Source organism: Ricinus communis, chromosome 4 (genome assembly GCF_019578655.1).
Source record: "Ricinus communis isolate WT05 ecotype wild-type chromosome 4, ASM1957865v1, whole genome shotgun sequence".
Lineage (NCBI taxonomy): Eukaryota > Viridiplantae > Streptophyta > Magnoliopsida > Malpighiales > Euphorbiaceae > Ricinus > Ricinus communis.
In genome coordinates, this window is record NC_063259.1 from 27,523,190 (window position 1) to 27,544,823 (window position 21,634).

Below are 21,634 nucleotides of genomic sequence, written 5' to 3' on the forward strand. Positions count from 1 at the left end.
GCTTTTCTTCCTTGTTTAGATAATAGATAAAATTTCTTAAAAAAAAGAATAAAACCAATTTTCCATTTAAAGTGTAACTCATTTAAACTAAATAGTATTAAATATAAAAAGTAACTGGAGTTCTGAATTAAGCAAGTTTTTTAAGCTTGTTAGTCATTAATATAACTGAAAGTTCTGAACTAAGCAAAGTTTCAAAAGCCAATTAGTCATTAATATAACTGAAGTTCTATTAAGATATTCAGGGAATGATAACATTGATGCTTCCTCAACTCACCAACAATAAAAATAACATAGAATCAAATGCAAAATTTTCTTTTATCTAGGAATCCAAGTAGAAACAGCCATGAAATTGCTGCAAAAAAACTTGCTTCTAAATGGCACGTCTTAATTAGCTCTTACACTACACTCAACTCTAATAACACTTAAACAACTTCAGCTGAAGGATCTAACCCAGCTGCTGCAGACACTTGGTTTTGTTCTTTTACAACCATTCTTCTCATCTTGATTAACCATCTTGCTAACCTTACAACATAATCATACATATTAAGAGCAACATATATCCCAATTCCACCAATTATCCCATTTGCTATAGAATATGTTAAGGGCATCAGAAGTATGGTCATAAAAGCAGGCACTGCCTCCTTTATATCTGCCCAATTTATATCCTTTACTACCTTCATCATCATCACCCCAACTATCACTAGTGAAGGCCCTATAGCCCATGGAGGTACACTAGTCAATAGAGGAGTAAAAAATAATGATAGTGAAAAATATAAACCAATAACTACTGCAGTTAATCCTGTTTTACCTCCTTCTCTAATCCCTGCTGATGACTCTATATATGTTGCAACCGGCGAAACCCCCAAGGTTGACCCTACAATTGTAGAGCCAGCATCCACCATAAATGCCATATATTCCCCTTCAAAACTCCCTCTATCATTCACAAATCCTCCAGTTTCTGCCATTGTGTATAATGTGCCTGTGGTGGCTAGCACATCAACATATAATAAGGTTGCTAAAGCTATCCAAACATCACCTCTGTTAAAGTTGGTGAAACTGATAGCCCCAGCTGTGGACTTGATTTTGTGAAAGTCTACCACTTTCTTGAAGTACTTGTAATTTGATTCACCAATTGGGTTATAAGGGAAATATGTGACAGAAGTGCCTCTGATCCATGAAATTAATGTGACAAAAACTATACCATATATCATGCTACCTTTAATTTCCTTCATTAACCCATAACATGTGATTAGGAACCCAACTGAGCTGAGCCAAAATGTCGGGCTGTGCATCTTTCCAGCAATGCACTCTCCGGTTGCCGGATTAGTGTTCGAGCAAGCTGTGACGGTCACCAACGTCGCCGGATCCGGCCCAACTAAGCCCACGCCCTGGTGAACCTGCAAGCCCACAAATGCAATGAAAAGTCCAATACCCGCTGCACACGCGAGGCGGACTGGTTGTGGTATGAGCCTAGCAAGCTTTGTTCTTAGCCCAAAAGCAGCTATTGCAAGAAAAACACAACCCTCGACCAAGACAATAGCCATTGCTGTCTTATAAGAGATAGGCCCAGATCCATGAAAACCCACCAAATTATAGGCCAAGTAAGCATTAGGGCCCATACCTGGAGCCAAACCCAAAGGCAAATTGGCAAGAATTCCCATTGCAAACGACCCGATCATGGATGATAATATCGTAGCAACAACAAGGTCACTCTTGGCTCTTTCAAGGCAATTTTGGTAGCCATCGTTGGGCTTAAGCACACAGTCTGGACTAGCAATTTGGTTAACCGGAGCAGAACAATCAGCGACCGAGCACATAACGCCGGAGTCAGCGATAATGGTGGCGTTAACGGTGATGATATACGCCATCGTAAGGAACGTAGCAGTACCAGCACGTAACTCGTTCGTAAAAGAACTCTTTCTTGCTTCTAGCTTGAAGTATCTACCAATCTTGCTCTTTGAAACTGCATCATTAAAGCCTGTCACCATTTTCCTCCAAGAAGTTGATAGCCTTGTGCATAACCCAGTATCCATTCTTGGACATAGCTTGTAATTTTCTTCCATATCTTTCTCTACCTGCTTCCTGTTTGTGCGTGGTCTGGCTTGTGCTTTAGGTTGTAGAGGGTAAGGAAAAGGAGTCTTTTGTTAGATTTTATACGACAAGTATTGTACTTGAGGCAAAAAGAATGCTGGATTTATGGGATATGCGTTATGAGAAGCCATGGTTTTTTTTCTTTTTTTATTTGTGTAACTTGGAAGGGAGTGATAAGAGTAGGGCACTTCTGTTTAGCATATAAGGGCAGGTGATTAGCTTATATATCTATTATATTCTCCGATTAGTACTATTAGCGAACATAGTATAATAATCAGAAATGTTAGATAAGATTCGGTTTGACAGTTTGACTGCTATCTAATCTAGTGCTTATATGCATATCTATTGGGAAATGGAAAAGGGTAATGATAATTTCTTACATATAATGTTAGGGCCACTAGGAAATTTATAAAATTAGTGAGAGGATTGGTAGCCGAATAGCACATTTAATCATTTTGGTTTCATGTATAATGACAATATCCACCATAAATTTCAGCATCCTGAGTCTAGTTTGCATTCTTTTTTTAAGTCAAGCAAGTTCTTGATGATTAAACATATATATTTTATAGGTGATGTAAACTCTCAAAGCAATTACCTACGACTACAATATAGACAAATCATGAAATTAATCACATGAAATAGAATGATATGATATGGATTTTACCTTGTTATGGTAGTTTTGAAATTACAAAACAACAAACAATATATATAGCATCTACATACCCTTATATTCTAAAGAGATACATAATTAACCTAAATTGACAGTTTACATTAGTACATCTGTTTATCTTGACCCACTAGGTCCGTACGAAATAATTATGTTTAGTGTTTTATTTGGATTAGTCGGTGTCCAATCATTGTCCAAAATTTATGGGAGCATTGGGTTTAAACATATGCCAATCACTAATTAGCTGAGGTGGACTATAGCCTTCAAGGCGTTGATTGAATATTTTATCATACATAATATTGGATACAGGCATGCCAACTAATACTTTTGATTAAAATGAAACAATTTGCTTAGCCCTATCAGATATTCCTTTTGAGTTGCTAGGAAATTGCTTCTTTTTTCGGTTGTTGCTCGAAATTTCCAAATGCAATATCTTTGAATGATCTAATGTCATATTTTTTTTAAGATTAAGAAACTATTACATTCAAATTTCTTTGTTGCGACTTGGTCATCAAACTTGGTTTTTAAATTAAATGTAAGAAATTCTTAATTTATCCCATTTAATGCAATGTGTATTAGTTTAGAACTTGTCAAAAAAGATTCAAACTCCAAAATTCCGCATTTCCAGTAAGGAAAAATTGCCAACAGGTGATTTATGGTTGATAAGCTAATTATGGGACAAGTTAAAAGATAAAGATAATTGACATACTTAGTGTATGACAGGAGCATAAATAAAATAGAAGCGCATGCATATCGATCTAATCAAAAGCTTTCCCTCTTCTCGTTACTTGCAAGATTTTCATATAAACAAAGTTTTAACTTTGAAGAAAGCCTCTTTTTCATTTTTTTTCTTTTTGCTATATAATAAAATGAGAGTTAGCTATGAATAGAGCCACGCATGCCTGTGGATTCTTTTGACATAATATAAGGTGGCCGGCCTGCCTTTTTGCTGGAATGACAAAAGCCTTATTTTAGTTGATGCACTTGCGTAGTAAAAAGATATGAGAATTCTCTTTAGTTATGTACGTATAGAATACTAGTGAGTAGAAGAGTTTGTGGGCAGTTGCTGCATATGGGCAACTTTAAAACACTATAATTTTTATAGGTGTTTTAAGCATTGCATGCGTGAAGAGATTGCAATATTTTAATGCGTTGTTCGAGCTTAAAGCTGCAGTGGGTTCTTCTTTTAAGAGACGGGGAAGTGAAAAATATTCATTGGCGTTTGATTTTGGCATTATTAAGAGAAGGAAAAGGGATTTATACAAAGGGAAATGAGCTTAGCATTGGCACCAGATTAAATAGTTGAAAGAAAAGGCTCTTCTTTTAAGGGTCATAATTTTGTGTATTTTTTCTCCATCATTTCACCCAATTTCCCATGTGAGATTCTGGTATTGCACACACCCGGCTGCATTAATCATATTCTTTAGGCACAAAAAGAAAAAAAAGAAAAAAAAAAAAAGAAAAGAAAAGAAAGAGGCGGGTGTCTTTGAATAATCATCTTGTTCAGAATTGTATTGATAGAGTGTGATGAGTTCAATGACAGAATTGGGAAAGCCGCAGAGACCTTGTTAAGTGATTGCCCCATCATAGCGCAGGGCAGTTCTTCCCTTCATCCGAAGGTCAAGGCCCTCAGTTCAAATCCTCCTCTTTGCAAGGAACTCGACCTACTAAAGTTCTTCGAATGGTGGAATTGCATAGTTGACAAAAACCTCAATTAAGAAGTCACGTTCTTGCATGTATCATGCAACAGCTATATAGATATAGCATCAGAAACTGTGAGCATACAACAGAATTATAACAGGTGCATGCGCCCTTAATAATAGAATTGCTCCTTCAAAAATGATACGATTAAGCATATGAAATCACAAAAACCACTTGCAGGCACTGAAAAATTGGATACAAGTGCACTAGTATGTAGACTGTAGGAATGTCAATAAATAAAATAATTACGGCGAAGCAACATTATCTTTTTTACATTCTGTTATAGTTTGAGCTATTGATACACAATATTACTTGTTCTTCTTCCTGCCTCTCTTACTGGAAGTAGGTTCAGCCTCTTGCTCTTCCGCCTTTTGCTCTGCCTCTAATATAGCCAACTGCAAAATAAACAGACATGAAGGTGATATCGGGTATGCTTGAATATATCGTAATCTTCAGTAAAAGCTTCCAATCCCTTAAAAAAGAAAAGAGTAAAACTCTCCCAAGGATTTGGTGATAGGGAGTGAAAAGATTACCTCATCAAGAATTGGTTTAAGTTCTCTATATCGAGCTTCAGCAAGATCAAAACCATCCTTCCGAAGCTCCTGCAATGCCATATTTATGTCACACATGCTCGTACATTAAAAAGAACCTCCAGTTGTTTACATTTTGTTTGCATGTGCATACGGAAATAAAGATGGTATAATCCAGTGAGCGGTGTTTTGGGCATACGAATTGGAATATATTTAAATAGTTTTGAACTAGTTTTTAACTCTTCATAAGTTTGTCTAAATCTGGAAATGACTACCACTTTCGAAAGAGGAAGTCAGTTTCCTTGAAAATGGCTTAGTTCTTTCTTTAAAAAGTTGGTAGGAAATATACCTTCCCAGTGTGTTGAGTATGTTCATGAGCCGCCATTTGCCAGTACAAGTTTGTTCGCCTATAAAAATCTCTCAAAGATTCTCCAGGCTTTGCAAAGAAGGAAAATAAAATCAATTAGTATACTGGCAGGACTAAGAAAAAAATAACTCAGAAGAGATTCTGAAGTGCATTCAAAACTCAAACCCCATACAATAGGACCTCATGGCATGCTTAAGATTCAGAAATTAGAAATGAGCTCTTATATTCAGAAATGTAGTCCCAAAAACAACAAAACATGATTTACCACTGGGGTTCTTTGTGAATCGGAAAGGCCTAGATTGGCTCTAATCTGCTCTATTCTGGCTCTTTTCTCCTTCCTCCGAAGATTCTTCTTCCCACCCTTTATCATGGCAACAGCATCTCCCACTTTAAGCGATACAGAACCACCATTCCCAGCCTATACAGAAAGAATAGTGAAGGCAGCGTAAAGTGAGCACCAGTATAAAAGGAAACTATAAAGGATCTGCTTTGAGAGCACATCTCTCTCTATTTAATCTATCATAGAATGACTATCTTGTATACATGTTGATATCCATGTTGTCACGGGCTTGGTGTTTTCTACCAACGAACCGTGCGGCACTAGCTACTTTCTCGCGGAAATAAGTAAGCTAGTCAGCCTTACTCTTCAAATGCTAGGCAAAAATGCTAGCCAAGATGACAAGAAGAACAAAAGAGAGCTTAAGAAAGCTTAGAGAGAGAATTTCTAGAGAGAGAAACTACTTGCTCTTCTATTAAGCTTGAATAGCTTGATTACAACTTGATTTTCTTGATACTTACAAATGAATTCTCTAAGCTATATATAGGCCTCCACCTCCTCAATGGACGGTGATGATACATTCGATCTAATGGCTAAGATTAAGTATCTAGAATGTTCTACACACTTCCATACTTATCTACACATTATACATGCATTCTAGATTATTCTAAAATGTTCCAGATGTTTCCAGATGATTCTAGAATGTTCTAGAATCCTCCCTTGCTTTGTAGCGAACTCTGGAGGCTTCCTGGGCCATTGAACCTTCGTGCGAGAAGGGGAAATATACGGGCTGTGACAATGTGCACTGAAGCATAATGTAAATAGAATTACTGAAATAATTACACTTGTAGTTTTCTGGTTATGGCATATGGCATGTAAAAAGGAAGCAAGAATTAAAATTTAAGGATACACCGTAGAAAGATGGGAAGCAGGAAGGAGAACCATTTACTTCTTTGATTATTGTGAAAAAGGGAAGGTAACAAGTATTACCTCTGCATCTTCATCATCATCATCATCATTATCCTCATCAGTTTCATCATCGTCGTCATCACAACTGCACTCATCTTCACTTGAATCGTCATCCTCATCATCACCTTCATCCTCTGAGGCTTCCAGCCATTCTGATTCAGATGCCTGGGTTGAGAAAGAACATTGCAGTCAATACAAAGACCAGACTGCTACACAGAATATTTGTAAAAAACAGAAAAAACTAAATCATTCTACACACAATTTAGTGGACAGCTATACCTAGAGCAATGGAGCTGTTATAGTTAAACAAGACACAGTTTCATTATGTTTGCTGTACTCGATCTAATCAGGACCATTTTTTCCCCCTATCCAAAGTAAAGAAAACAAGAACTTTCATCATTGCCAGGGTGGCGGAGTCGGGTATGACAAACAATTTTTCTTATATGTTAGAACAAAAGGGCTTCCAGCTTGGCCCTTTTCTCCACTTGTCAAAAGAATGACACTAGCTAAAGACCATTTGATCCTTGTCTTAGGCCTCTCGGTACTCATATATTCTATTGTACAGAGGATGTGCAATTCATACATGCAAGCCAGTACAAAATGGTGTATCACTGCATTTGCTGCTAGATTTAATAAATCTGTGGCACAATTAGCAATAGAATGAAAACTTTAAGCTCCAATAAGAAACATGTTAAAGGTTCATAATATTAGGAAAAGTAACCTAGCAATCTAAATCCATCAATCAACAAGAAAAAAACACTAGTTAGAGAAATATAACGAACCGGAATAATACACTTCCACTCATCAAGTTTGCTGAGATTAAGAGAATACAAGTCGTCAAGCGTGATTTCTTGGTCTTTAATCTCCATCATGCCACCATATATGTATAATGTATCTCTCCCAACAACCATGCAGGAATTTATACGTCCACAGGGCTTTACTACCTACAAATTCAAACTAGATCAATAAATCAATCAACCAACAAAACCAGGTCCATGGGTCAATAAACTATAGACAGAACAAACCTCGGACGAAACAGAATTCTGCAGAACCATTTTAGCTTTAGATGCATCAGCCTTTCCATCAAGTTTGGATGTCGAGGAACCATCATCAAGATCCATGTTTGTTTTCATAATCTGGGATATTTCATTTATGGTGCTTTCTATACCAGCTGCTTCTCCGTGGTAATCTTGATTCTCATCATCATTTGTGGGAAATGCAGCAGTCTCCTCCATTTCCATGACACTCATTTTGTCTACATCAGGCCCGTTACACCTTTGTTCAGGAATCTTTTTTAACTGCAAAGCATTTAGTCAGCATCATAATAAAAACCCTATACAACTATTCGTAGACAGCACAGAAAATAAAATTAAAATTCTATGGAATGGGAAAGGGGAATTTTCTGTTAAATTCAATGACAGCAAGAGTTATCATCAGAAAAGTTCATTTTCTTTTTGTTGAATGCACCAATCAAGGACTCAGGTACACATTCCAGGGGGTAGACCACCCCACCCCCCACCATCATATACTGGCTTATTTACAAATATACCTTATCTTTTGTTGACTTTTCCTTCCGTAGCTCCAGGGGATACCTACACCAAAAAGGAGAAGATACCATATATTTATACAAAGTATGAATTTACATCCACTAAATGGTGTTTATCATATTGCAGAGAAATCATAGGAAGAGAACAATAGATATTATGATGGAAGTCTGGCAACGGTCTGTCCATATTAAACATATAGGTATGCTCTGAGTGAACATACATGTACATCTTTGTTGTGAATTCTTTGCACACAAGAAATACTATATCCTACAAATGATCTAAGGTACAATACAAGCCTGCTTAAAGGTATTGACCTTAGCCTATACCAATCACTTTACAAATTAACTTGTAGGAGATTACCAGCGACAGTTGTCCAATTGGAAGCCATAAAGTTCATTTAAGAAAAGGCTCATCATTACATCTCCTGTGAAATTAAACAAAATCAAAATGACAAAGAGAAAAAGGAATGCCACATCCAGAAAATGATGTAAGCAAGAAAAATATCCAGAAAATAATGCAAGCAAGAGAACAATCAAGAAAACAATGTGAGCAAGAAAAATAATGTACTGGAATGCCAAAAGACATGAACTTCTTTCGTGCACCCAACAAAAACTGAAAGCTATATCACAAAAAACTAGATAGCATAAATTCTAGTCAAGGGCCTAATTATTTTGTTATCCTAGCTGTGTATTCCAGATTCACATTTTTCGTACGCAATCTTTAGTTCATTACTGGAAACCAACATAATATTGTTTCTGTAGTTCCCATAATCTCTATAATCTTTAAGAATATGCAAAATTCTGACCGGGTGTTGGTCAATATTTTCTGTCATTCCTCTAAAGAAGCATGCATTGTATTTTGTAAGGTAATAGTAATTAGAAGTATTCTTTTAATCTTTAAATATGTTGAATGTTAGGTATCAGAGTTTCTCTCTCATATATCTGGCTCCCAAATTACGGCCACTAATCAAAGTTCTTTGCTTACTAGGAGTTCAACTCCTCGTAGGAGTAGGATCAGAATTCTGTATTTAAGCTTGTAAAATTTTCAAATATCAATCAAGATCAGCTCATAATAATTATTAAATTTCAAACACCATCTCTTATTGATGGAAGTTGAGGTGACTACTCACTTATAATACTCATCCTTCCCATGCGAGGTGCTTTTTATGAAAGGACAAATCACCCCCACGCTCCAAGAGTGGCAAAGCAAACAATACTTAGGTGGACTAACCAATAATCAGAGAATTAGGAAAATAATTGACTTTATTAAATGGAGTAGCCTAGAAAATTAAAGAGCTAGATTAACTCTCTATAGTGCATTCCCAGTGCTAGTCTTCTTCAGTCATGAGCACGAAACAGAAGTTCCTTGCCATTCACATGGTCAAAATTGAGAAATGCTGATGAAAAATCAATATCTTTACATGTAATATTCTTCTGATTTTGGCACAGAGGTGCATGACACAAGTACAATGACTTTAGCATTACACGATATTAAATGTATTCTGAGGATTTAATAAAATAGAACTTATTTTCCATCACTAGGGAACATTGAAGTGACAGATTTAGGTTTGTCTAGTTTTATTGCTTGTTAAGTGACCCTCATGGATACACATGAATGTATGAATCCACACACACAGGTATGATAAGGAAAATGATACGAGGTCGATAAACTTGATATAAAAGTTAAATACAGTATTTCTAACAGAAGTGACATGAATATGCAGAAACAAAGTGGAAAGAAACCAACCTTCCATTTCCATATCAACTACACCTCCAAATAACATAGCGCGCTTCTTGTGGACACACATGGAAAACCCAGCACGTGGCCCAGGAGGCATCCCACTTTTCTTCACCTATTACAGGGAAACTATATTAGCACCAAAAGACATTGACTACATGTATGATGTAACTGGTAAATGGGAAGAAAGAAAAAAGGAATGGAATCTGAAAAAGAAGAAGAAAAGAGCCCAGGTAAAAAAGTGGCGTGCTCTTGCATGAAAGAGCAGAGCAATAGAACATGTTTTTTGCTAATAATTGATAACCCAATTTTCAAAAAACTGGGAGAGAAGGGACAGAAAGAGAACACCTGAATTTTTGAAAAAGCTATCATGTGAACAGAAGGAAATATTATACTTTAAGAAGTCCACAACTTTAGAATATAAACAGCCTTAAAGGGATCGGCTCATAATGACAGTTTGACCACATCAAATGCAGTAGTAATATGATGTTGGTGGTTGACCGCATAGAAAAAGGTAATAGTGAATGAAAAACTGTAACAAGAAAATCAATTTTCACGTTTGTTGTACAAAAGGGAACAAACAAACCTTACTCCACTCCCAAGTCCTAGGATCAAGAGACCACATGTCTGAGTGAACAATTCCTTTATCAGAGCTGCTCTTATCAGATGAAATCTCTTTTGAGTAGCCACCATATAAAAAAATCTGCGATGTTAAACAATACGCATGGTATCCATCATAACACATTAAGTATGATATATCAAAAGAAAGAAAGAAAAAAAGAGAAAAATATGCTTCCATATAAGAAATGTTTATGAATAGAAACAGTTATTAAATTACTGCTTTTGGGGGCTATCCTTGTTAGAAAATATCACATGCAAGCATAACCAAGAATAGGTCGATGGCCAGTTAACAGTTCAATTTTATAAAGAAAGGATAAGATGTGCCATAATGTAACTCAACTTTGCTTCTTTTCTCACATCAACAATTATGACCAACATATGAATAAATCTTTTTCCTGTTAAAGGAAATAAAATCAATGATAAAATGAAGGTAACCACACACGGCACAATCATTCCAAAGGAAAGGCGAAGAAACTTATACATGACTTGCACTCTTGTACAACAAGAGGTGGATCCTAAGAGCATAAATATAATAGATTGATAGCTGCCTTGACATCAATCAATAAATCATCACAAGAACCTACAAGAGAATTGAAGTGAAAATGAAGCCCGATTCATATGCAACATTTTACTACAGCTTTTAAAGCAAACAAATCAAGAAGACCAAATCACCTAAAACAGATATCAGGTCCCTGCTCCAGGGATCTATGAGTTCTGGAATAGATAAGACACTGTGATAAATCACCACAATGGTGCATCTACAAGCCCATAACTCATTTTCTAGTCACTTATACATTGTTAAGGTCACCACAGAATGCAAAATGCTGCTAGAAGCTCACTATGACAACTTCATATTCGGCTAATATAAAGTTTGACAGTCAAATTGCTGATTAAATGCCCCATCATTGCAGCAGATCTTTGGACAGAATCTAGAAGATTACTTAAAAACAAAATTTTAGCACTAGATGATCTCGGATGACCACTAGAATACCTACAAATCTCCAGTGGCATTTTGACTTACCTCATCTTGATAAACAAAAAACTGAAAACCACTCCGTGGACTTGGCCACATTGCTCCAAGCTTTGGCTTTATTTCTTGCCACTACAATGCAGCATAAAATTGCTCTTAACAAATAACAATTTACAGAATCTGAACAGAAACGGTGCAACAGTTGATCAACAAATTATTAAATAGAGATGTTCACCTTGAATTGATCTAGGTCAAAAATATACAAATCATTGTAATATCTGCAGAGTAAGACAAGCTCCATTAACCTTTGTGGCTTATTGAAGAAAGAACTAAAGAGCATCTTAAAAGCCCAACAAACTTATGCAAAGAATATAAAGCTAAAGAGTTGTCATTTAAAGAAAAATTGGTAGTGCATATTGATAACAACTATCATGACCATGAAAAACTACAAACTCTGCATGTGGCAATACTATGGTGGAAGGATCTTAAAAAACCCATAGATTTGGATAAATCTATGATTTTGATTGAGAAAAAAGCAATAGAATCCATGGATTTATCAAAATCAAACCATGCTTAATGCTTTGTATTTTTTCCAGGTAAATGCTTACAATAATCACAACTTAACTTGCAGTTTGAGTATAGATTATGTCCTTCTAACAGTTCATAAAATCTAAAATGCTTCAACAAAATCACAGAGACAAAACAAACACATGGACTGGAAGTCCTTCAAATGCGACTGAAGTCCTCATACTGATATGGGATGGTGTATTTGTCATCTCAAATAGATAGAAAACACAAATAAAATGATAAGATATTGGCTGTAGATTCCCAAAGAATTTTTCCATAAAGACCCATTAACAACCTCACTTCTCTTAAAGTGTCATAGAAACCACCAAAAAGAATAATTTTGTGCTTGTATAAGACCTGCAACAGAAGCGCACAAGGGAGAAAAAGTAGAACACATGAGATTATAGTCTCATGAACTTATGCAATAACCATGAGCAATCCATTTTAACGAAAATAAACAACAGGATAACCATCGGATTGAAATCCTATAGTTAAATCTGAAAGACATACCTAGCAACAGTTCAAGAATGCTTAGTATACATGCATCTCATTTCATTTCCTGATATTTGACCCTAATACTACAGCATCTAAGATCTAACTTGCTAGTTTGTTTTGGTATTGCTTTCTTATCATTTTGCTGCCAATTGACCTGAACTAAAGCATTATACAATCTACAAGCTCTAACTAAACAATATAGCACATAAATCCTGTGGATAATCAAGGAAGGAAGTAGTTCCCTGCTCTAATTTACAGGCATGAGAAGGTAAGCACATTACTTTTATTATTTTGCTTCTAACAAACATTGCATTTAGAGTTCAGTGATCTTTGTTTCCGGTTTAGTTTTCTTTTTCCCTTTCTGCTGAATGACATGCCTAATGATTGGTTAGAGAATAAAAAATCTTTTTGGCAATACTATAAATTCAAATCCAGAAGTGGGTGTAATGCAAAGTACAGTTTGTTTCCTTATAAGATCCGATTCAATTTACTTGCTTGATTATATTCAATTAGCAGTACCATTACATAGGGCAATAACAGAACTCAGTTTCTGTTCACAAGTAAATTTCAAGTTACAAACTATTCCAACTAACTTCCTACATGTGTGGCTGTATAAGTTGAACTTCAAAGAAGAATTGTAAATGCACAACAGAACATAAAATGTGGGGAAAAAGAAAGAAAGAAAAGGATAAGCAAAAAGGTAAAATCTTTCACATAGAATAATGATTACAACAATTTAAAGAAGACTGAACCAACCATTCGATGACCTGAACGAGGACTAGGACAGCCTTTATAGTTCAATTGTTCCCACTGATTTGTTTTTAGATCCAACACCCAGAAGTCCTGTGACAAGAAACCCCATTTTAATTTTCACACTGCATTACAGGTAACAAAGGAGAAGATAGGATACTCAAGTTACACCTTGTAGTGATGGAAGCGCTCCTGATTTGGAGATGTGAATTCCCCACCTATCAATAAGCAAATGCAATTATATGGACAATGCAAGGGACAAAATACAATAGATAAAGGATGTTGAAAAAAAGGTTTAATATAACTACCAAAGATATAAAGATAATTCTTCCAAGCAACAGCCTGATGAGCACTGCGAGGAGGTGGACTATTGGGGCTTGACACTCTCTTCCATTCTTGCTTCTCCACATCATAACGGTAAAGGTCACCATATACAAATGTCTGCATTGATCCACATCATGTGAATGTGACAACAATTGTAAATATACGCACATATATACATGGAAAGATTAAGGAGTTCGAAGTTCTAACCTTATTCCCATTGTAGAATTCTCCTCCATAGAGGATCAATTCAGTGTCTTTAGAAGGATTAATGTTCAGCTACACAAAAGATTAAGACAAACCTTTTAGCTTACAAGGTAAAGAGTGTGTAACCTTAATATACATTATCAACAGTTACACAAGGTCATTACCGTACAATTGGAGCGTGGAGACGGTGCAGGAACACTTTCCTCTACAAGAACTTCCTTCTTCTTAGCTTCCTCCTTTTGTATGCTCAACTACCAAACCGTAAGCAACCACATATCACCCGGAACACCCAAACGCACACGGTTAGCTAAAATTCGATTTCCTTCGCCTCAATATAGATGAGAAATTAAGAATATAATCAGTTACCAAAATAGCGTCAATGTCGTCTTCGGGAGAGACTTTCTTAGTTTCTCTACGAGCTCTCTTTTCTTCAGCTTTAGCAGTTTTCCTCTCTGTCTTCTCTTTGCCTTTTCCCGGCTTCTTTGTTTTCTTCCCCATTCTCTCTCTTCTTTCTCTGCTTAAATTGAGCTATAGCAGAGCTATGCTGAGACTGGTGCGGGCGTGCGGCAAGAGGAAGTGATCGAACTACATAACAACTGGTACGGGTAGAGACATTTTTAAATGATTGCGGCGTTCGGATTGCAACGATGTCGTTTGGGTCGAAAGCAAACACGCCGCTTTTTTTCTTTTTTCCTTGTTTCGCCATTTTCTCGGTCAAAAAATGAGGCCTGCTCCAAAAACTATAAGAGGTCCAAACGAGCTAATTCGGGTTTTGGGCTAAAAGTTAATTGAACAGGCCACCAACCACTTACTGTATATACTTTTATTTTCTTTTAAAAAAAACCATATCTGTTTTCCTATTTATCATTAAGTACCGGTGAGCTACCCAATAAGAAAATACTTATATATTATGTATCAGTTATTACTCATTGTAGAATGATGAATTTCTTAGTAATATTCCTGAAATCAAAACATTTTTTACATTCGTAAATAAAAAGATTTTAATTGTTTTTATCATTTTTTCAATAATAAAGTACTGGAAAGATTGGAAAATAAGTATAAATTGCTTCAAAATAAACTTATGGCAAAGCAAAGAAGCAGCAAATATCACACAATTCAAAATCTATAGCATCTTGTTAAGTAAAAATTTCAATCATCCCTTTCAAGAAAAAAATAAAAGAAGAAAAGTCAATCGCCACACTACTCACCTTAATTACAACAAACTAGCACGTTTGAATGGCTTTTTCTCAAATGCAATTAGGCAGGAGATATACAAACAGCCAAGCAACACCAAAAAGCAAGAATCCATGGAAAAACATGACAAGAAATGAGTTAGGGTGGAGAACAAGGAAAAACAAAAGCAAGACAAGAACAACATTCAAAGACATTTAAATACCAATGGTATCAAACAGGGAGAGATGTCAACACAATCATTCGTAAGCAGCTATTTATACATGAATGCCTTAAGAGACTTCAATTCATAATTCCCACAAAAAGGGATTGCTTGCAAGATTCTCCAGTGATGTGCAATGCTGCTTTTTCTTTTTCCTTTTATATCCAACTTGTGGAAATTGTTTAGGGTAGTTGACTTTGGTGCCACAACTGTTAATCTAACACAGACAACTATTGACAAACTTCTCCGAAGAAAAGAACTGTGAGAATCTGATTTAACTATTTTCTCAGCCTAGCTATTTTCAGGTAATGGAACACAAGGAATAATGAAGTATAGCTATTAGATTAGTTTAATAATGATTTGTATTAGTTTATTTATTTATTTTTTAATTCAAATCTTAATCAATTTTACAAAATTTTTATCATTTTTCTTTTAATTTAAGGTGTTATAAGAAAAAGAGAGTCTGTAATTTTTTCTAAAAAGTACATTTTTTAATAAGGTGTGGTCATTTTTTGATTGTCAATTGAAATAAAATAAAAAAAAATATCATTGATGCTATATCTTTTGAAAAGAAAAAATTTAAAATTATATTTTTAATATTTTCAAACAGTATAAATATTAAAAAAATTTATACCGTATTTTTTATAAAAAAAATTAAAAAATCTGATTTTTTTTTTTTTTTTTAGGTATAACGGGAACTAAAAAGAGAAAGGACGAATAGTCACGGTCGGCCATCAAACTTGCAACAAATTCTAAGATTTTCTGCCCAAATTTAAATGGGCTGGCCCAATATACTGCTTTGGTAGTAGGACATTCTTGGTTCGTACAGCTTATGATCGAGATGGCGTATGAATCCACTATTAACCAAACAGGCCTAAGCATTTTCCAGAATTTTTTTTGCAGAAGAAAGAAATCACTTGTATCTCCTAATAACTGGGGAGTAAGGAGAGATGGAGAGAACTAAAATAGCGACTATGGTTCTTCTTTTTCTGATATCGATTTCCCTGCTGCAAACAGAATCTCAGGTATTCATAGCACTAAACTAATCCAATACGTTCGCTATGTCTCCTTGCATGTCTGTTTATTTATTTTGATCCGAAGTTAATTGAGCTAATTATTATGGATTCTGTATATTATGTGCGAAGCTGAATGTTATTGATTATAACATCGAGAAAGCGTTGGTTTATACTAGGATTTATTGTTTTGTGCCAGGAGTTTGGAGAAAATGAAGCTGCCAGGTTAGGATTCAAATTTGAAGCTTAATTGTTTAAATTTATACATTTGCTAGCTTTGTTTTTCTGGTGATCTCATAATCAATATTGTTCAATTTCTTCCAAATTACCTGTTTAATGATTGTCGTCATCTCTGCGTTTAGAACTGGTAAGAAAGATAAAGAGCATGCACATGAAGTACATTGCTCCAGAGAAAGGAGTAGGGCTGCCTGGCAAATTATAGAGGAGGTATAAGACAAACTGCTTCTTCTTAAGAAAATTAATTGTGGCAAACTATGACCTATTTGTTTTTCTTTTTCTCTATCTATGTAGTATCTAATGCCATTTGTGGAAAGGGAAAGGTACCAGATTTCAAGTAAGTGTAGACTTCATCCTGAAAATGATCTTTTCAGGGATCAAGAGGAGCACAAGATTCACGTGGACATAAATGAATGGAAGTGTGGATATTGTAAGAAGAGCTTCCGTGCTGAAAGATTTCTTGATCAACATTTTGAGAACAGGCATTACAATCTTCTTAATATTGTATGTGGATTCTGATCCCTTTTGTCTTGTTATGAGTATAAGATGTTTCTTATAATTTATGCTGTCTGTATACTACCTTATACTTTTTCTCTCTTTTTTGTTTTGTTTTGTTTGACTGGGAGGATTGTGAGATAAACTGGTTTGGTATTTTGAGTTAATGTGACATGACATGGCATAAATTTTAATAATCTCAGAGTGATGGCAAGTGCTTGGCTGATTTATGTGGTGCCCTGCATTGTGATTTTGTCTTGAATACAAAAACAATGAAGACAAAATGCAATCCTGCAGCTGTTGCAAAGAATCGCCACCTATGCGAGGTAGTTGCTGACTTCTACAGTTGTTGCATAGTCGACCCCTATAGCTTGCACTAATAGTTATCCTTCATTTTCAGAGTCTTGCAGATAGCTGTTTTCCTCTTAATCAGGGACCTTCAGCAAGTCGCCTGCATGGTACTTTTTAGATTAGCAAGACAAGCTATGGTCTTCCCTTCTTTACCTTTGGTTGCAATTGGATGCTATTGTAGTTCTTTGATTTGATTTTAAAATCCCATTGGATGTGTTCAGCAGTTTCTTTCACTCATGATGGTATTTTTACTTGCAGAATTGTTTGTGCACCAATTCTGTGATGCACACACTTGCTCAGGGAAAAGAAAACTTTTTCCCAAAGGTGGAAAGGTAAAACTTTGCTCTACATACAGCAGTCATGTGAGAGATCAAATTTGCAGTCAAAGCTTGAAATTACTTCTCTATGTATCAGAATTCTTAACGTTCTGTTTTCAAAATAGTGATTCCTACACTAGGTTTTACTAGATTCACCTACACCATACTTATTAAAAGAAACCAAGGAAGAAGATTCTGAAATTTTGCATGACCTTTCTTACTGGCTGGTTGTTTGCTTGGTTCTTATGGGCTGTGTAAAGAAGTTAAGACTACAAATCTAGTTAAATGAACTCACTTAACAGTAACCTGTAAATCTTCTCTTGAATGCTTGGAGGTTGGAATTTTCTGGGTTTTCCTTTCTTTCTTTAATTTATTTAGGGAATTAAGACAAATCCTATTACTATATGTCTGTTGCTTATTTATTTTTGTATTAGATACGACAAGGTTCACATTTGTTTTTCATGCAGAAGCAAACAAGTGTACTCTACCTGGCTATTTCGATACTGACTTTGATGCTGCTGCCTCTCTTCTATCTTATTGTTTATTTGTATCAAAGGTACCATTTCCAGTTATTGAAAATTCCAAGCTGACTGAGCATTAGAGAATATTTCACGAGCTTTTCTGTAAATGTGCAGAGAAATGAGGCAGGGAACCCAACAGCTGAGGCGAATCTCTCAAATTGGACAGAAGAAGAAACCATCATAGTTTGGTAAACCTTTCTTATGTTTTATTTGAGAAACCTCCTGAATTGCCATGTTTGAAAAGTTCTTTATCGACTACACTTAAAAAAGAGTATTTGACTATTCATTTTCAATCCAGTGGTTGAAGCAGCCAGTTAAAAAGGCATTAAGGCGTGGAATCTGTAGTATTTTAATGTTTGCCAATGTCTATTTTGAGTAATGCAGCTTTGGTACTTGCATTGAATTCATCAAAATAAGAGAGACCAAATGCATTTGATGTTTGATTCATTCATGCCACTATCAAAGAATATATATTTACACAAGCATTTAATGGAAATTGAGTAACTAATAGATTTCTTGCAGGCATCCTTAAGCACTTTCTTCTCCATATAGGACCATCAAATATCTTGTAAATACATAGGACTTGGTTAAAGGACTCAAGCGGACAGATTGTCTGTAGACAAGTTGACCAGGAGGTGGAACGTAGTTGACCTTGCATTGGCATTTGGATCTCTTTAATGGCATCCAGCTGCTCTTTTGTGCCCGTCTAATACTGACATCTGAATACACCAAGTATCCAACTCTTTTGTAACAGTTTTGACTTGCTATTTGATGCTTAATTGTGATTGTTTTCTCAGAAATGACTGAACCTGGTCTTTCCAAATCCATGTATTACAAGTGATGGCAGTCTGCATTTTCCACAATGCGTGCTTTATTGTCAATCTTTTACTGAGCCGTTATATGTATATTATGCTAATGCTTACTTGGGGGAACCCGTGGTCCTTAAAACGGCCTTCAAGCATTCATCATTTCACAAATCTCTCTAAGAGCACCGATGCTTCATCTAAAGCCAAACTTCAATTGCAAATTTAACTAAATTGCGCTGTCACTCTATGCATGAAATATCAGTTTTTTTTTTCTTTTTATTTATAACCACCAGTGATTCCAGCTGTAGCAGATCGACTTCCACTGGGAAAATTTTCTTGAAAATGCATCCACGTAAGCTAACTCAGGGTTCTCAAAGTAAACAATTTTTCTATTTCCTCCATCACTTGTATTGTATCTTCAACACAAATAGCCATGCTTAGTCGGTCAAATTGTTCATTTCTTCCAGCTAGCCTCCTAAGTTTGTTTATAATCCATCGAGTCGTAACTAGTCCAAAGACAAGTTGCTTTTCCCATAGTGTTGGAGAGAAAATACCTTCTTTTTCTACAGGTGACCTTGGGAACAATAGAAAAATGGAATTATTTTAGAAACGCTCTTAAGCCTTTAGATCATCTGCCAGATTCACTTCCAACAAGTTTGGATATTGGAGTTCTAGGGAGCTATGACTCCAAATGCGAGGGATATTAATTCATTTGACAGCAGGAAACCATCTGGATCGCTGAGCCTAATATAAGCTAACCGACTCCCTATCTCATCTTCACAAGTGAACAGAGTATTGAATTCATCTGCAGTCATGGCTCTTCTCTCCTTATCTAAGCCAACCATATGCCTACTCTCTATATAAGGTTTATAAACCTTGCAGAGAGAATAAACAAGTGAGCTACCAAATGCATCTGCAAAAGACCTTAAATCAAGGCCTCTTGCAGTTCTGAATGAAAGCATCACAACATCCAGGGCCAAGTCCTTGGCATCACGATTGCCATTACCACTACAATCCACTGTCCCATTCTCCAAGTTCTGCACATAATTCATGTATTCTCTCATCTTCCTCGGCCTCGAAAACCTTACTCCATTAACATAACTAGCAGAGCCAAGGCCAAAACCATAGAAAGGCTTGTTCTTCCAGTATATAAAGTTATGCTTGCATTCAAACCCATCTTTGCAATAACTGCTAATCTCGTAATGACTATAACCAGCATCAGAAAGCATCCGTGAAGCCATTCTATAATAATCAGCAGACTGAATTTCAGATGGCAGAGGAAACTCGCCTGGAGTATACCTGTAGACAGCAAGAAAATGCATCTCATAAAACCATTAACAAGGCTTTTACATTTCAAGAATATATACTTATTGCTAGACTAGACTTACAAGATTCCGAATTTTGTTTCTTGTTCAACTTGCAAATCATATACAGATACATGCTTAGGTTGTGCTTGGACAGTAAGGCTCAAGCTCTGTTCCCACATTTGTGGAGTCTGGTGAGGGAGAGAAGAGATAAGATCTAAACTCCAATTCCCAATCCCACATGATCTAATAATCTCAATTGCCTGGTAAACTTCCTCAATTCCATGTGCTCTGCCACAAGCTTTAAGCAACTCATCTTGAAACGCTTGCACTCCTAGTGATATTCTGTTTACACCCAACCCCATCAACTCCTCCATTTTCTTATCATCAAAAGTTCCAGGATCCATTTCCATTGATATCTCAGCATTCTTACAGAGTCCAAACTTAAGCTTCAACGTATCCAAAATCGACGAAACTATCCTTGGAGATACTAAAGAAGGCGTGCCACCACCAAAAAACACGGTTTGAAGAGGCGAGTAAGAATCGGAGTTTGGCTTTGTGGAAAGTATTTCTTGTTGAAGCAGTTCTGCGTAGTTGGATATCCGTGGGTCGGTCTCGGTTGGGTTGGAGGAACCGAGGGCAACGATCGGGAAGTCGCAGTAGTGGCAGCGTTTGCGACAGAAAGGAAGGTGGATGTAAGCTGAAGTCGGAGGATGGTCGTGTTGGTGAAACGGATTTGTGGTGGGTGCGGTGAGTGATGCATTCTGGTGAACAGGTTGTGGGGATTGTGTGAATGTGTTAGTTATGGTGGGAAAGGGTGGGAATTTTTGGAGGGTTGTAAAGGATTTGGTGGGGAAAGTTGAGAAAATGGGAGTAAAGGTTGATTTCAGCATTGCTGGGTTACAATTACCGGTGGCGTGCGTGTGAGAGAGCTCTTCTTATACTGGAGTTGCTATAACTTTCAGCAGAAACCGCCGGAGTACTGAACTGGACGGTACTTTAGCAAGGAATGATAACGGCTGAATTGTTAAATCTCGAGGGGCAGAGAACTTCACTTCACTTTTCTTTATTTATATATTTTTTTCTAACCTTTTGTTTGCTCCTGCACAAAAGGCGACCCCTAGAATTGCAGCACTGAAGAATTTTGCATTTTAATTTTTTTTCTTTATGAGGAACAATGTGACTTATGCGGAGAATAATTAGTTATAAGTTTCTGAAATTATTTAACTACACAAGCGTAGCATAAAAGTTAATTAGGTAAATCAGATATATGAAATATCCCTGTTCAGAAGCAACCAATCAAAGAGAATCCAACCAACCTTGAGAAGTCCAGAAAAATTAGCTTCGAGTAACCTCATAGCAGACAAGAAAAGACTACAC

General features: G+C 36.1%; 4 protein-coding genes across 7 annotated transcripts; 1 reads left to right on the forward strand and 3 right to left on the reverse strand.

Moving 5' to 3' along the window:
- Positions 1 to 209: 209 nt before the first annotated feature.
- On the reverse strand, positions 210 to 2,674 carry LOC8266372 (adenine/guanine permease AZG2). The gene has a single exon (XM_002511211.4). It carries the CDS (start codon positions 2,061 to 2,063, stop codon positions 423 to 425), a length of 1,641 nt encoding a protein of 546 aa, XP_002511257.1. The 5' UTR covers positions 2,064 to 2,674; the 3' UTR covers positions 210 to 422.
- A 1,939-nt stretch (positions 2,675 to 4,613) lies between these two features.
- Positions 4,614 to 14,435, reverse strand: LOC8266371 (kelch domain-containing protein 4). Its single transcript, XM_002511210.4, has 20 exons — positions 14,184 to 14,435; positions 13,982 to 14,068; positions 13,821 to 13,889; positions 13,598 to 13,730; positions 13,461 to 13,507; positions 13,296 to 13,382; positions 12,340 to 12,401; positions 11,713 to 11,755; positions 11,529 to 11,609; positions 10,473 to 10,589; positions 9,896 to 10,001; positions 8,510 to 8,573; positions 8,152 to 8,194; positions 7,628 to 7,900; positions 7,385 to 7,546; positions 6,624 to 6,767; positions 5,622 to 5,774; positions 5,339 to 5,425; positions 4,993 to 5,061; positions 4,614 to 4,854 (listed from the first exon to the last, which is right to left on the reverse strand). Exons 1-20 carry the CDS (start codon positions 14,313 to 14,315, stop codon positions 4,768 to 4,770), a joined length of 2,046 nt encoding a protein of 681 aa, XP_002511256.2. The 5' UTR covers positions 14,316 to 14,435; the 3' UTR covers positions 4,614 to 4,767.
- Positions 14,436 to 15,949: 1,514 nt separating this feature from the next.
- On the forward strand, positions 15,950 to 19,007 carry LOC8266370. 4 transcript variants are annotated; one of them, XM_048372746.1, is made up of 10 exons: positions 15,950 to 16,235; positions 16,356 to 16,448; positions 16,586 to 16,670; positions 16,755 to 16,964; positions 17,159 to 17,281; positions 17,356 to 17,413; positions 17,565 to 17,638; positions 18,091 to 18,179; positions 18,259 to 18,332; positions 18,667 to 19,007. In XM_048372746.1, exons 2-9 carry the CDS (start codon positions 16,360 to 16,362, stop codon positions 18,326 to 18,328), a joined length of 798 nt encoding a protein of 265 aa, XP_048228703.1. In that variant the 5' UTR covers positions 15,950 to 16,235; positions 16,356 to 16,359; the 3' UTR covers positions 18,329 to 18,332; positions 18,667 to 19,007. The 4 variants fall into 4 exon arrangements, with proteins under 4 accessions (XP_048228703.1, XP_015581444.1, XP_015581448.1 ...); XM_015725958.3 differs by having other exon boundaries at positions 15,956 to 16,235; positions 16,423 to 16,448; positions 18,656 to 19,007; XM_015725962.3 differs by having other exon boundaries at positions 15,957 to 16,235; positions 16,423 to 16,448; positions 18,697 to 19,007.
- On the reverse strand, positions 18,554 to 21,519 carry LOC8266369 (heme chaperone HemW). The gene is made up of 2 exons (XM_002511208.4): positions 20,339 to 21,519; positions 18,554 to 20,249 (listed from the first exon to the last, which is right to left on the reverse strand). The coding sequence occupies exons 1-2, from the start codon at positions 21,145 to 21,147 to the stop codon at positions 19,622 to 19,624; spliced, it is 1,437 nt and encodes a 478-aa protein (XP_002511254.1). The 5' UTR covers positions 21,148 to 21,519; the 3' UTR covers positions 18,554 to 19,621.
- Positions 21,520 to 21,634: the final 115 nt, after the last annotated feature.

Excerpts from the sequence above, each read along its gene's own strand:
- LOC8266369 (XM_002511208.4), bottom strand. The coding sequence starts at position 21,147 with ATGCTGAAATCAACCTTTACTCCCATTTTCTCAACTTTCCCCACCAAA. Across the intron at positions 20,250-20,338 it reads GAAACAAAATTCGGAATCTT|GTATACTCCAGGCGAGTTTC; the intron begins GTAAGTCTAGTC and ends TGCTGTCTACAG.
- LOC8266372 (XM_002511211.4), bottom strand. The coding sequence starts at position 2,063 with ATGGAAGAAAATTACAAGCTATGTCCAAGAATGGATACTGGGTTATGC.
- LOC8266370 (XM_015725958.3), top strand. The coding sequence starts at position 16,161 with ATGGAGAGAACTAAAATAGCGACTATGGTTCTTCTTTTTCTGATATCG. Across the intron at positions 16,671-16,754 it reads CCTGGCAAATTATAGAGGAG|TATCTAATGCCATTTGTGGA; the intron begins GTATAAGACAAA and ends CTATCTATGTAG. Across the intron at positions 17,639-18,090 it reads TTTTTCCCAAAGGTGGAAAG|AAGCAAACAAGTGTACTCTA; the intron begins GTAAAACTTTGC and ends TTTTTCATGCAG.
- LOC8266371 (XM_002511210.4), bottom strand. The coding sequence starts at position 14,315 with ATGGGGAAGAAAACAAAGAAGCCGGGAAAAGGCAAAGAGAAGACAGAG. Across the intron at positions 14,069-14,183 it reads ACGACATTGACGCTATTTTG|TTGAGCATACAAAAGGAGGA; the intron begins GTAACTGATTAT and ends ACGGTTTGGTAG. Across the intron at positions 11,756-12,339 it reads GACACTTTAAGAGAAGTGAG|ATATTACAATGATTTGTATA; the intron begins GTTGTTAATGGG and ends CTTACTCTGCAG.